Below are 14,630 nucleotides of genomic sequence, written 5' to 3' on the forward strand. Positions count from 1 at the left end.
ATATATATATATGTATATATATATATGCTTCGTTTGTTGTGTTTCAAGACATTATTTATATCGGTGCGATTCATCCTTAACACTTCGATGTCGCGATGCTGATGCTGAAACACGGCAAGCACGTCTTGTGCGAGAAACCATTGACGATGAACTTGAAGCAGACCACCGAATTAATTAATTACGCGCGGAGTAAAAATCTGTTCCTGATGGAAGCCGTGTGGAGCCGCTGCTTCCCCGTGTATGACATTATCAGAAAGGAAATCGCGTCTGGCAACTTAGGCGATATTCACCAAGTGATCGTTTCCTTCGGTTTCGAGTTTCCCGACCTAGATCGGATGGCGTTCGTAATTTTCATTAATTAGTTTAACGTCTAATTGTAAAAGGCTCGAAGCAGTTAATTAATTAATCAATTTACAGATTGAAAGAACTGGGCGGCGGTACGATTCTCGATCTCGGCATTTATTGTTTGCAATTCGCCTGCCTGGTTTATAACAACGAGATGCCGGAGAGCATTAAGGCGGGCGGATCTCTGAACAAGAACGGCGTTGACATGTCCATGTCGGCTACTTTGACCTACAAAGGGAATCGCACCGCGACCATCATGACAAGCGCGTTGGTTAAACTGCCAAATGAGGCGTACATTTGCGGTACCAAGGGTACGATAAAACTGCCGAACTTTTGGTGCCCGACCGAGGTGGAGCTGCCGAGCGGCAAGATGAACGTAGCGCTGCCGAAACTAAAACACGAGATCAACTTCATAAATTCCGCCGGACTTTCTTACGAAGCTGCTGAAGCTCGTGATTGCATTCTGAAAGGTAAAATTATCAATGCTAATTCGGAAGTCTCATCTAATTTACCTATATGTTGTAATAATAACGTTGTTCTAATAATAAAAAAATTTGATTCTAATAATAAAAATTTTTCAAATTCTGTACACAAATTGAAACACTTTTCAGAAATTTTAAGAAAGTCAACATCTGATCTTCTAAAATTTATAAATATGAATATTCTGAAATGTTTAAAAATTCGTTATGTTATAATTTCTAAAGAAAACTTCTAAAACCTCAAGAAATTTAAGATATTTTTTATATAGAAATCTTAATAAATTAAAAATATAAAAATTCTTAAAAATACTGTGTGATATTATGAGAACTCTTTTCACCAGTGAATTATGAAATATTGCAAAAGAAGGGTGTTAAAAAAGGCTGATTTTTGCTTCGCTTGCGGAAAGTAAAATTGACATCGTTTCATTGACATTGTTTCTTATAGTTTTTTCTACAAAATCATGGATGATACTGAATATTTTATATTCAATTCCGCAGGTTTGATAGAAAGTCCGAAAGTAACGCACGACACATCTTTATTACTGGCGAAGTTGGAGGATGAATTGCGCAGACAGTTGGGCGTTGTGTATCCTCAGGATTAAAAAACTACCTACATAAATATATTTTACAAATGAAATACAAATTTAATTTGTACTATGATGTAACGCATAAAAATTCAGAGAAAAGATTTTTATACATGTAGCCATAAGTATTGGAAAATATTTTCATAGATGTAGCCATAAGTTTTGGAAGTCGAAAATCTTGTTTTTTTTTTAATTATGATGTTTTGTACATTCTGTAACAATGCATATAAATACATAATATAAAATATATAATAAGAACTCAACGTAATCTCAAGTTAATCTTCAAATGCATCATTTGATATTTAAGAGCCAAAATTACTTTTTTAGATAGAAAAAAACAATATTTAAGAATTTATTTGAAGAAAATTATAAAATAAATTACTTTGAATTTTTATGTAACCATATAATTAAGTTTATATATCAAAACATTAATTTTTTTATGTGGAAATGATATTGTAACATTCATTGTCGCCTTTGTCTGCGACTTATGCATGTCTGTGCATGCTTCTGTGATTTGCTTGATTTATTTTATTATAACTATTACTTAACTATCTGTATATTACTAAAATAAAACAGATAGATAATACAAATATATGATTTATGATACAAAAGGTATCACTAATAATTATACAATATTTCATTAGGACAAAGTTCTTTGCATAAATAGTAATTCCCAAATATCCCATACATTATATATCTTAATTTTTTATATTAACTTTTAAATAAAATTTAAAATATAAAATATTATATTAAGAATAGGAAAATAAAATATTATATAACAGAGAATTGCAGAGAAAGAAATTAAGAAATTTAACGTTTAAATTAGTAAAATAACATTATAAACTTGTAATAAACAAATCATAAAAAAGTCCCTTCATATCATGTATAATGTTATTTGAAGTGATTCAAGGAGACGAATTATCCGTAACTTGTTATAATAATGGATATTGTTGTATTAATGGTCTGACGTTCTGCCGATGCGAATAATGCGACATATGGAAACGCTCGCCCCACACATACACATGCACGGTAAACAGGCGCTAGAGTCGCTTAAGCATGCGAAAAATATAACCTAACAACTGGAAACAACAGAGAGATTTAATTTAAGAAGATAGGAAGAATTATATCCAAACATCAAGATCGAAGAGAGCAAGATAGTTTCATTGATCAAGATAATTAAAGACAGGTGTCAATGTGTCATATAACCTCAAGGAGAGATTAAAGGCACAAATCCACCATCCAGTGGAGCAACATCAAAAACTCCCCCAAGCAACAGAGATTACAGAATACAGAGGCAATCAACCATCTAATATTCCTGACAACCCGACAGGCAACGCATATCAAAAATCCTGTCCATCTCCTGACCTTTAAACAATCAGCTGATCGTTCTGTTCTGCACATGGCGTAAAAAAACAAGGTGTTGTATTCTCGAGAACACACGTTAAAGTAATGAGAAAAATATAAAGAGATTTAAATGCGTTTTGAATTTATTTTAAAGAGATCTCACTTTTGTGTAACAGAAGTTTTGATTTTGACAGAAAATATGGGAAAGACCTCGAAGGACAAGCGGGACATATATTACAGAAAGGCGAAGGAAGAAGGATGGCGAGCCAGGAGTGCCTTCAAGCTGCTCCAAATTGATTCGGAGTGTCAAATTTTTGATGGTGCGTACACTCGCTCACTAAAAGGTTGCGACACTATCTTTTTTATAGGTTTCAAAACGCATTAATATTTTGCAAATGTGGACCACGATTGGTGTTATAACTGTCTTTAGACTAAAGATAGTACATCGTGGTTTGCATTTGCAAAATATTAGTTATCTATAAAGTATATATTACGTATATTAAATATAAATTAGAAACCTATAAAAAAAAGTGTCGCAACCTTTTAGTGAGCGAGTGTACAGTGGCAGTTAATAAATCTGATTCCTTCAATTACATTTTATTACAAGATTTTATTACAATTTATTCATTTAAAGCAGGATATGAGATAATGCATGATATGCATTATGCACAATGAAAAAGGAATATAAAAGCATTATAAAAAGATAAAATATTACAGACAAAAATTTCAGACCTAATAAATCTAAATGGAATTAACAAATATTAAATGAGATCGAATTTTTGTATCATTAAAATATATTTTCTCTCTTTCCTTCAGGAGTATCCAAAGCAGTGGATCTGTGCGCTGCGCCTGGCAGCTGGAGCCAGGTCTTAGCTCGCAAGCTGACGTAAGTGAATTTTATGAAATACCAAACTAAGAGATCTGTGCTATGTAAAGCATAAAAGTATTTTTCATATTATGTAAAATAACTGTGTATTTTTGTTTTATAGTGAGAACTACAAGAAGGCCTTAGAAAAAGGTCCAGCGTCTCCACCAAAAATCGTTGCAGTCGATTTGCAAGCGATGGCGCCTTTAGAAGGAGTTATCCAACTGCAAGGGGATATTACCAATACCAGCACGGCGGAGCAGATCATTGCGCACTTCGATAACACCCGTGCAGACTTGGTGGTGTGCGATGGAGCACCTGATGGTATGTGTTTTACATAGAGATGTAAATAGAAAAAAAACCAATTGTTTTTTTTCATAAAATACTTTTAAAGAAAAAAACAAGCCTCGTTTTTTCTCAAAATTTTGTTTTTTTAGCTATCTATTTAATATCTATATTTTGCTTAATACAAGTTAATTTTTTATGATTTTTTATTTTATAGATAGTAGATTTAAATTATCATTATTTTAACTTACGCAGAACGAGAAAGCCAATATATATTGATTCTGAAACATATTTTGAAGCAAGAACTTCAATGAATAATTATAATGAATTCTACTTAAGGAAAAGCTGTTTAGAAAGAATTAAAAAGATTCTCCTTTTATAAAAGTTAAATGTAAACATTAAAATTAATTATATAATTACTATTTACAATTAATTAGTCGTGCTATCGGAATTAGAAAAAAAATCAAATTTGTATTTTTTTAATGAAATAAAACACTTTTTCTTATGTTTCTTTGTTAGAAAAAAAAACATTTTTTTTACATCTCTAGTTTTACATCGCCCTCTGTTTTAGCTAAAAGTCTCAATTGATTTTTAGAAATAATCAATAAATTTTATTTCGTTTTCAGTGACCGGTTTACACGACATGGATATATTCATTCAATCGCAGTTACTACTGGCTGCTCTGAACATAGCTACTCACATCCTGAGACCCGGCGGAACATTCGTCGCGAAGATCTTTCGCGCCAAGGACGTGACGCTTCTGTACGCTCAACTGAAAATATTTTTCCCTTACGTCTACTGTACGAAACCCAGCAGCTCGCGCAACTCGAGCATCGAGGCGTTTGTAGTCTGTAAGGATTACAGCCCGCCGGACGGCTATGAACCGAATATGCTGAATCCTTGGTTGACGGACGAGCCGTGCAATTTCGAGCAGCTGACTGGAGTGAACAGAGTCGTCGTTCCGTTCATCGTATGCGGAGACCTCAGTCAGCCCGATTCCGATATGAGCTATCCGTTAAATGTATGCAGGATTATATATTTTTCATTTAACTGTAAATCAAATGATTAAGTTAAAACTAGAAGAAATTTCCTTTGTTATTCTTTTGCGTCTTACTCTTTATATTCTATTTTTTTTAAATTTCATTATACTTTGATTCTATTATTCATTATTTGTTAAACTAGAAGAAATTTTCTTTGCTATTCTTTTGCGTCTTATTCTTTATATTATATTTTTTAAATTTCATTATACTTTGGTTCTATTATTCATTATTTGTTAAACTAGAAGAAATTTCTTGTGCTATTTTTTTGCGTCTTATTCTTTATATTTTATTTTCTTAATTTCATTATGTTTTGATTCTTTATTATTTGATAACTAGAAGAAATTTCCTTTGTTATTTTTTTGCGTCTTATTCTTTATATTCTATTTTCTTAATTTCATTATGCTTTGGTTCTATTATTTATTATTTGTTAAACTAGAAGAAGTTTCCTTTGTTATTCTTTTGCATTATTCTTTATATTCTATTTTTTAAATTTTATTATACTTTGGTTCTACTATACATTATTTGTAAATGTTTTCAGTACGGGGGTAAGGAATACGAGTATCACGAGCCGGTGCAAACTCCCATATCACCGCCTTACGCGGAAGCGTTGTTAATTAGTAGGAGAAGGGCTGAGAAACGCGATTCAACTTCAGATCACAGCACCGATCTCAGCGAGACCGACATCAAAGCGGCGATCGAACACGAAAATGAGTCGTCAATCCTCGGAATCAAATCGGAATTGATTTCTGCGAGTAATGACTCCAACGATGAGCCGAGTACATCCGCGAGAACTGTGAAGAATGAGAAAAGCGATGAGAAAACAATCACGGATGGGTTAGAAAGCTTATATAAGCTTGACACTTCCGTTTCCGATAACAGTACCGATTTCAGCGAGATTAATATCGATGAAGCAAATGAAGACGAAGAGGAGTCATTGACATCCGAAGTCAAACGAGCGTTGGTCGTCTCTACGGCTGATGAACCTGATAATCAGCCGAATACAGCGAGGAAAATCACGAGAGATGAGAGTAACGAAGATAAAAAAGATGCCGATGCGTCATAAAATCACACATCCAATCAACTTAAATCAACTAATTGTATCCAAGGAAGAAATTATACGGATAACTAATTAAACGCATTGCAAAGTAATTTATTCTTTTGTATCATATTAATGATTAAATATATAAAAATTTTTATATTCTAAAAGTAAACTTTAATTTTTGGTAAAAAATATATAAAAGAAACTTTTTTTTTCAAAGTTTAAGAAAAAGTAGAAACAAAAATGTTTTTAATTTTTAAATAATTAACGAGGTTTGTTTTGTCTTGAGTTTTTTATCGATTTGCCACGTTATAAATACAAATTGGAAAGTAGAATTTATTGTAAACGTTCATAAATTATTAACTCTGATTTTAACATACTCCTGTTTTTATATGTGTAAGTTCTTGTCCCTTTACATTGTTAATATCCCACGGACGTATTGATAAATTTGTTATTGAACAATTCGGTTAATAAACATGTGGAGTGTATTTGTTTATGCAATCACTGCTGCAGATGTATCATTTTATTCTTATTCAATGTTCAATGTTCTTGTTATGAACAAGAAAGATAAAATGATATATCTGCGGTAGCGACTGTATAAACGAATACACTCTATAAGTAATAAATCTCAAGTCGTAAAGCCTTGTGTCCACGATACTAGAAATCGATCCAAGTTCTCGAACCGAGAATTGTGTAATCAATCAACTTGTAGTTTTTACGGAAAACCAGCAATTTTATTGGCTATACAGTTCTCGTCCGAGAACTTGGATCGATTTCTAGTACCGTGGGCGCAAGGCTTTAAGAAATTGACTAATCACAGTCGAAAATGAGAAGAATAATTGACTGTGGTTGGTCAATAAAATTTTTCGAAGGATTTATAGCTTGAAAAAAATAATTGCAGCCTGAGTATTTTCCAATAAATTATACAGATGACACAGTAATATACCAATGTATAATATAAAACATTTATAGAACATATATAGAATTTCGCTTTCTTTCGGCGCGCCGTATTAAATTTTCGGCGTTCAGCGAAAATTTCAAAATTAGTGGCGGTGGAATCGGTGAATAATAATTTATCAGCGCGGCGCAAGGATTTGGTTGGTCCCTTATCCGCCACACTAGACACTTAATTCCCCTCACTCTTTGTGTATCACCCCGCAACGTGTAATACTACCCTTACATCCATGAATTTTCTAGCCTGAATATTTGTTAATTTTAATAATTAATATCTTGGTTCGCGGGACAGAACGACGCTTATTTCCGCCAGATTCTTTCGTTTTGTGCAAAACCGCGTCGAATGAGCCTAATTTCAAAATCGGAAGTGAGAAGGGCTAAACTAAATAATTACCATAGGAAAGATGTCGAAAGACAAGTGGAACAGGCGAAACGCCCGGGACGCCTGGGACTACCAGGACTGTCAGGATTGCCGGGACATAATATATTACAGAGAGGCGAAGGAAGAAGGATGGCGAGCGCGGAGTGCCTTTAAACTGCTCTAAATTGATACAGAGTACAGCATTTTTGATTGCGTACAATAGCAGTTAATAAACCTGTTTCTTTGTAATTACATTTTACAACTTTTTTAGTTACATTTACAACAATTATATTTTATAACTTCCTTATTTAAAGCATGATATGCACAATGAAAAAAGAATATGAAAGCAATATATAAGAAGGTAAAGTGTTAATACAGAGAAAAATTTCAGATCTAATAATTAATAATATATTAAATAATAAGTGTTGAGATAGAAGTTTTTACATTGATATTAAAATATTTTCTCTCTTTCCTTCAGAAGTATCCAAAGCAGTGGATCTGTGTGCTGCGCCTGGAGCCGGATCTTACCTCGCAAGCTGTTGTAAGTGAATTTTATAAAATACCAAACTAAGAGATCTGTGCTATGTAAAGCATAAAAGTATTTTACTTATTATGTAAAATAACTGCATATTTTTATTTTATAGTGGGAATTACAAGAAAGCCTTAGAAAAAGGTCCAGTGTCCACCAAAAATTGTTGCAGTTGATTTGCAAGCGATGGCGCCTTTAGAAGGAGTTATCCAACTGCAAGGAGATATCAGCACAGTGGAGCAGATCATTGGGCACCTCGATAAGGACTTGGTGGTGTGTGATAGAGCACATGATAGTATATGTTTTACATTATCCTTTGGCTTTGCTAAAAATCTCAATTGATTTTCTGGACTAATCAATAAATTTTATTTTGTTTGCAGTAACCGGTTTAGACGATATGGATATATTCATTCAATCGCAGTTACTAATGGCTGCTCCGAACATAGTTACGCACATCCTGAAACCTGGTGGAACATTCGTCGCGAAGATGTTTCGCGCTGAGGACGTGACGCTTCTGTACGCTTAACTGAAAATATTTTTCCCTTACGTCTACTGCACGCAGCAGCTCCCGCAATTCCAGTACCGAGGTGTTTATAGTCTGTAAGCATTACAGCCTGCCGAAAGGCTACGAACCATATATGTTGAATTCTTGGTTGACGGATGTGCCGTGCAACTTCGAGCAACTGATTGGAGTGAACAAGGTTTTCATTCCATTTATCATATGAGGATCTCACAATCATTCCGATAAGAGCTATATGCTAGATGTGAGTGTGTCGCATAATATAGTTTCATTTTGTGTAATTCAGATAGTTAAATTAAAATAGAAGAATTTCCTTTGCTATTCTTCCTTACATCCTATTTTTTAAATTTTATTATGCCTCGGTTCTATCATTATTCGTAAATGTTCTCAGTACGGAGGTAAGGAATTCGACTATCTCGATCCGCAAGTCTCCAGATCAACGTCTTACGCGGAAGCGAGGTTCATAAAAAGCAGAAGAGCTGACATAGGCAGTTCCACTTTTAATCACAGCACTGACTGCAGCGAGACCGACATCAAAGCGGCGATCGAATACGAAAATGAGTCGTCAATATCCGGACTCAAGTGGGAATTGATTTCGGGTAATAATTCCAACAACGTGGAAACAGCTGCGAAAACTGTGCATGAGATAGATAGGATGAGAAAAGTAAAGAAAAAAACAAGGCAAATGACGAGATAAATGAATACAAAGCTGATGAGTCCAATTGATACCTGGAATCAAACGAGCATTGCAAACGAGAATAACGACTGTGATAATAAGCTACGAAAGATGAGAATAACGGAGATAAAAAAAGACATCAATGCGTAATGAAAACTTAAATCAACTTGTTCCAAGAAAGAAGGCATTACGGATAATAACTAACAATAAAAAGTAATTTATTCCTTCTTTTCTTTGTATCACTAATTATTAAATAAATATACGAAATTTTGTATTCTAAAAATAAATTTAAATTCCTGGTTTTATTTTTAGATATTGATCAAAAATGTAGATCGATTCCTTAATTTTCACAATTTAATAAAGTTTTTTATTTGTCCGAACAAAAAAAATATATAATTTTTTAATTTTAAATAAAAAATAAAATGTTTAATTTTTTATTATATTTAATTGTAAACGAGATTTGCTTCATTTCGAATTTTTTTTTATTGCTTTTTGCAAGCAATGGCGCCTTTAGAAGGAGTTATCCAACTATACAAGGGGATATTACCAGCACAGCGGAGCAGATCATTGCGCACTTCGATAACACTCGTGCGGACTTGATGGTGTGTAATGGTCAAATTATAAATACAAATAGAAAATATAATCTGTTGAAAACGTTCATAAATTATATAGACTCTGATTTTCCCTTGCTCTTGTGTTTTATACATATACGTATATGTATGTGTCTCCCTTTATATATTGTTATTATCCCACGGACATACCGATAAACTGTTTGTCGTTGAGCAGTTCGGTTAGTAAACACCCGATCGTTTCGGCAATCACATCTGGATATGCTGAAAGACAAGGTATTTATTAAAAGCGCTGCATATCGCTTTCCAAAGAATTTTCACTTTGGACAGGCGAACGGAGTCTGTCGATTCTGTAAGAAGACGTTTTGCTGTGCGAAATGTCGCGATCGCCACGTGGACAAGGTGCACCCCAACGTGAATGCCGACTGTTCCTTATGTGCCTCTGAGATATTGCCATTGCGACAGTGCGAGTCCACGAAACTCAACTTGGAGGACGAGAAATTGCTATCTCATATAGTGGACAACCACTTGCCGTTGCGTTGCCGGCTGTGCGGTGATTTGTTTGAATCCAGAGAAGATTTCAAGTTTATTGGTAATTCTTAAAGCGAGTTAATAATAACATCTGACAGTCCACAATTACTGACGAAAATTGAAATATCATACAGAATTTTAGAGAAAAATTTTTGACATTTCGTTAGAGGCGATTCGTTTCCTCGAAATATTTAACTCAAGAGTCTCATAAAAATGAATAGAAGGAAATTATTACAAACTCGTATTTCATTCTCGTGATCTTTAGATAATAAAGATTAGACAAGCTTTCCTGAAGTTAAAATGAAATGACCGTGATATCTTTCTTCTCTATTTTAGTTTTATTTTTATTTAATTCTCTGTTTTTTTTTAAAGTCTATTTAAAAGTTTTGTTACTTGAATATGGAAAGCAAGTAGAAAATTACAATATGTCAAATCGAAATTAAAATGTTTAAATTTAAGACTTAAAGCTTATATAAATAAATTAAAACTTATTATAACATTCTCTAAATATGCGTGTAAATTCCCAGTCTGTAAATAGTTTTTTATGTTTAATTTTTGATATTTCTTTATAATAAATATGTTAATTCTACATTTTTTAATGAAATTGCAGCTGCATGTAAGTGGTTTGAACGCTGGCATTGTCTGACGTCGCCGTCCGGACACGAACACCTCGGGAAGAAATCGAAGCAGTACTCTGTAAGCGAGAGCGACTGCAACGGCAGTACATTTTGCACGCCACCGGAAATCTATCGGAAGACCAGCACGCCGATGCTACTTGGCCAAAAGGCTGACTTCGAGACACTCTGCGTGCCGGAATTCAGCTTCAAAACGCCCAATTCGACGAATTCGCAGTCAATCGCACAAATCCCGTCAATCTCAAAGACGAGCGATACGCAGTTCTTCAGTTGCCTGCTGTCCAGCTCAAACGAAAAGATGACACCCTTCAGGACCTGCGGGGACGAGCAATTTCCTAGGAGTAATTCCGGTAGGAAACTGACCATCACGGAGGAGGAGGATAATATTGCGCACGACGATGCCGGGAAAACAACTGCGAACGTGAAGTGTCCTCGTATCGAAGTGTCCTCTCACACGGATATGGACTTGACGAGGACCGAGGGCGGCATCCTGCAGCAGGACTCGCCGAAGACAGACGATGTCCGCGAGGACGTCGTGAAGAAGGTGAGGTTCTCCGATCAGTATAAAACCGCGGCGGAGCTTAAGAACCTGACGGAGCCCTGCGTGCGAACTGTTCTCAACATGTCGGAGGAGGACGATTTTCATGACGCTCATAATGCGTCTAACGCGCAAAAGGCGAAGGCCACGAAGGCAGAAGACACGAAGGACGCAAAGAGCGCAGCGGACGTGAGCGGCATGGAAGACGTGAACAACGTGGCAGATGTGAAGAACATGGATAACAGCCGTAAAGCGGAGGACAGAAAACGCTCTTTAGTACCCAGTACCTCGGATTCTTTAAACAATTCGCAGATCAGGATTATTCGGGACAACACGAAGAATATGAAGAAGGAGAATCCTGAAGTGAGCAACGTGGATTCGTCAACTGCGAGTCAAGTGATTCACGGGGACTCCAAGAGGGTGGTGATGATGGTGGTGTTGGAGAGCGACGTAGGAGGGCTGACCACCGATCTGATGCCCCTGATCAGCTCAGGTCTGAAGAAGCTGCAGGAGCAACTCACGTCAGCGAATTGTCAGCCACCTTCGAATGCGGCCGAGTCCGCTAAGGTCTGCAGAAGATCAATTACGACGATGAAGATGAGCGTCGAGAGCGTCGAGAACTACTCCACGAACGGCGCGGCGACGATGACGAATCGCGGGCAGCTCGTGTCTCCTTCTTCTTCGTCCGTACAGAGCGACGAGACCATCAGTAACTCTGGTGGGTTCCTGTCGACCGTCTCCCAAGCTATGAAGCACGCCTTGAGAAGTTTTTCTGGTTGGTTTCATTTTCAATAAAATTTTTAATCATTCACGAATTAACAATATAAACGATTGAGAATATGAGATTTCGCACTCCTGATTCTAATCCTTTTGTCGGAATTTTCAGTTTCAAGCTTGAGAATACCGAGAAGCATTGAGGCAACTGAAGTAATTCGGCGACAAGAGATCGTCGAGGAAATAACAGCCACGCCGGGACCATCCAGCGATGCCAGCCAAGTTCGTCGTAACAAACGGTCCCGCGAGGTATCCTCGAGGGAAGATCCAGTTCCATTTGCACTGGACACAAGGAGCCCCCTCGCAAAACGTCACAGAGGATGGTATAAGATGATCAGGGGACGACAGCCGATTAACAGAATGCGGAACAATCGCGTGACATCGCCCAGGGGAGTGTCCACGGAGACGCAGATTTTCAGTCAAGGATCCCTGACGGTGGGCGACACGGTCCTGCCGCTTCCTACAAGAGCCCATCAATCCACAGAGTAACAATGTTTCTTATAAAAAAAATAGAGATTTCATTGGACCAAGCATTAAGTTAATTAAGTGAAACCGATTTTGTAAAGTTATTTCTGAAAATTTTTTCTTATTGAATTTTGAAAAATTTGATAGATTTGATGAATGATGAAACCAAATCTTGACAAATTTATCTTTTATATATTAAAATCGTGACGTATAGGTATTGAATGAGAAATTTGCTTGTTATTTAAATAATCAGATTAATATTTTGATAAAGTAATTATTAGGAGATTTTATCGAAATTGGAAACTAATTTAGAAATTGTTGGATTTTTCTTTTTTTTTTCTATTTATTCACTTTAATTTTTGTAGAAGCAAATCTAAAGTAAATTAAAGTAATATAGAAAAAATTTAAATTATATGTAATTTAATAATAATTTAAAAATTTAATTAATAATAAATAAAATCCAATTATTTTTAAATTACTTTTTTATTTGAAGGAATAAATGGATTAAATCTATATAATTTTCTGTAGGAATAAAATTTTTTTAAAGAATATTTAAAGTGCTAATCTTATTTTGTTACATGATAATTTTTATTACAGTATTGAGCAAACAATTTATATTTAACTCAATGACACGCGTATTTAGTATATGATGTTCTATAAATAAAATTACATATGTTATCTCAATTCTATTTTATATATAAAGTTATGTTATCTAAAAAATGACGCGATTAAAAAGTGAATAAATTTATATATGAACATTAAATAAATTACTTTAGTTTTTAGAGTGCATGTTGCAATTATTATTTAAATAAAGACAGCTTATAAGATATCTTTTATATTCTTTACTATTGTATTTTTATTATCTGTAATTTTGCAATAAAAATTAAATTTGCATTATGTATTTGTAATTGAAGACATAAATTGTATCATACCAATCTTGCAATATAACGGATTTCGATACGTATGATATTTCACGTAACATTAAATATTTATAATGGTTTTTCCGCATTCGATTAGTTTATTTTAATTATCAACTGTACATCAATCTTTACATTCAAACACCGTGTTTAACGTGTTTAATTTCTAATCGATGTATTACGGTATTCATAAATCGTTAATATTTAATGTACACGATATCGAAGAATTAACACGAAAACAAGTGCGAAGACTTTTTAATTAAATCTTTATCTTGATTCGTTGTCACCCGCACGTTAATTATCTATCCATTTTCTTAAGTTTATCGGAAGTGCTCGTAGATACGGGTTTCGTGCATTAACAATAAGTCAAATTGAAATATAATCGAGATTTACTTGATTTCATATCTCCTTTATCGATTTCTGACAATGTATTTGTCCTGATTGATTTAGAATACAAATTAAAATTTAAAATAATCAGGTACACATGGACATCAAAGATTATTAAAAAGAAATTAATCAAAATTTTAAGACATTAATTAATACGTACGAACGAATTAATAGACACGTAAACGTCCGTTTCAAGAATGAATTACTCAACAAGTATTTCATCATTTTTGGAGGTCTCACATTGCACAGCAAAGAATAGATGACGGGGTTATCGCATGATGATGCCAGAAGCACATCGTACGATTATGTACTTATATTGTTTCTTTCTTGAAAGGTCCTTTTCTTAAATAAAAAATTTAGAAGCGTAATTATACGAGAAAGAGTTCCGCTCTAGTTACATAAAAATGTCTTTCGATTTATCGATCTTCTCGATCAGCGGATAACGGTACAATATAGCTCCTTTTTTATAGCGAGCCAAACGAAGGAGCGAAGAGATTGCACTATGCTTACAGAATTTAATTAGTTGAATTCATTCTAGTATTATTATGCATGTAATGTCACGCGTGCCGCCGAAGGTTTTCAGCGAACCATGGCCCTCTTTTTTTCCTCCAGGAAGTGTCATTGAGCGGCAAATATTGCAATGCCACGTTGATATTCCTCGATCATACTAATATACTGATTTAGAAATACATTATTATTCCGCGAATTGTTGTAAATCCAGCCATTATTTGTAATTTTTACTTCGCCGCACACGTACTTCCGCGCTGTTTTTCATAGTCGAAGTGTAAACTTT

The 14,630-nt window shown here is 34.7% G+C and overlaps 3 protein-coding genes and 1 pseudogene across 5 annotated transcripts in view; all 4 read left to right on the top strand.

The window, feature by feature from the left end:
* LOC105456284 (trans-1,2-dihydrobenzene-1,2-diol dehydrogenase-like) overlaps window positions 1-1,998 on the top strand; it is a 4,322-nt gene extending 2,324 nt beyond the window's left edge. Inside the window, 3 exon segments of the mRNA XM_011700228.1 lie at window positions 49-340; window positions 418-815; window positions 1,323-1,998. Coding sequence (XP_011698530.1) covers window positions 49-340; window positions 418-815; window positions 1,323-1,426 — 794 coding nt within the window. The 3' untranslated portion in view covers window positions 1,427-1,998.
* A 214-nt stretch (window positions 1,999-2,212) lies between these two features.
* Window positions 2,213-6,091, top strand: LOC105456288 (putative tRNA (cytidine(32)/guanosine(34)-2'-O)-methyltransferase). Of its 3 annotated transcripts, none has more exons than XM_011700231.1 (6): window positions 2,213-2,854; window positions 2,947-3,072; window positions 3,569-3,638; window positions 3,742-3,941; window positions 4,529-4,923; window positions 5,481-6,091. In XM_011700231.1, exons 2-6 carry the CDS (start codon window positions 2,952-2,954, stop codon window positions 6,003-6,005), a joined length of 1,311 nt encoding a protein of 436 aa, XP_011698533.1. In that variant the 5' UTR covers window positions 2,213-2,854; window positions 2,947-2,951; the 3' UTR covers window positions 6,006-6,091. The 3 variants fall into 3 exon arrangements, with proteins under 3 accessions (XP_011698533.1, XP_011698532.1, XP_011698534.1); XM_011700230.1 differs by having other exon boundaries at window positions 2,214-2,825; XM_011700232.1 differs by having other exon boundaries at window positions 2,214-2,580.
* A 1,248-nt stretch (window positions 6,092-7,339) lies between these two features.
* LOC105456295 lies at window positions 7,340-9,067 on the top strand (annotated as a pseudogene).
* Window positions 9,068-9,160: 93 nt separating this feature from the next.
* Window positions 9,161-12,763, top strand: LOC105456290. Its single transcript, XM_011700233.1, has 5 exons — window positions 9,161-9,234; window positions 9,521-9,623; window positions 9,921-10,182; window positions 10,732-12,069; window positions 12,181-12,763. Exons 1-5 carry the CDS (start codon window positions 9,164-9,166, stop codon window positions 12,555-12,557), a joined length of 2,151 nt encoding a protein of 716 aa, XP_011698535.1. The 5' UTR covers window positions 9,161-9,163; the 3' UTR covers window positions 12,558-12,763.
* Window positions 12,764-14,630: the final 1,867 nt, after the last annotated feature.

The sequence above is a fragment of the Wasmannia auropunctata genome, unplaced genomic scaffold (genome assembly GCF_000956235.1).
Source record: "Wasmannia auropunctata unplaced genomic scaffold, wasmannia.A_1.0 LD335728.1, whole genome shotgun sequence".
Classification (NCBI taxonomy): domain Eukaryota; kingdom Metazoa; phylum Arthropoda; class Insecta; order Hymenoptera; family Formicidae; genus Wasmannia; species Wasmannia auropunctata.

Coding starts and splice junctions, on each gene's coding strand:
- LOC105456288 (XM_011700231.1), top strand. CDS start 2,952: ATGGGAAAGACCTCGAAGGACAAGCGGGACATATATTACAGAAAGGCG. Junction 3,073..3,568: donor GGAGTGTCAAATTTTTGATG/GTGCGTACACTC, acceptor TCTTTCCTTCAG/GAGTATCCAAAGCAGTGGAT. Junction 3,942..4,528: donor GTGCGATGGAGCACCTGATG/GTATGTGTTTTA, acceptor TTTCGTTTTCAG/TGACCGGTTTACACGACATG.
- LOC105456290 (XM_011700233.1), top strand. CDS start 9,164: ATGCGTAATGAAAACTTAAATCAACTTGTTCCAAGAAAGAAGGCATTA. Junction 10,183..10,731: donor AGAAGATTTCAAGTTTATTG/GTAATTCTTAAA, acceptor ATGAAATTGCAG/CTGCATGTAAGTGGTTTGAA. Junction 12,070..12,180: donor CGCCTTGAGAAGTTTTTCTG/GTTGGTTTCATT, acceptor CGGAATTTTCAG/TTTCAAGCTTGAGAATACCG.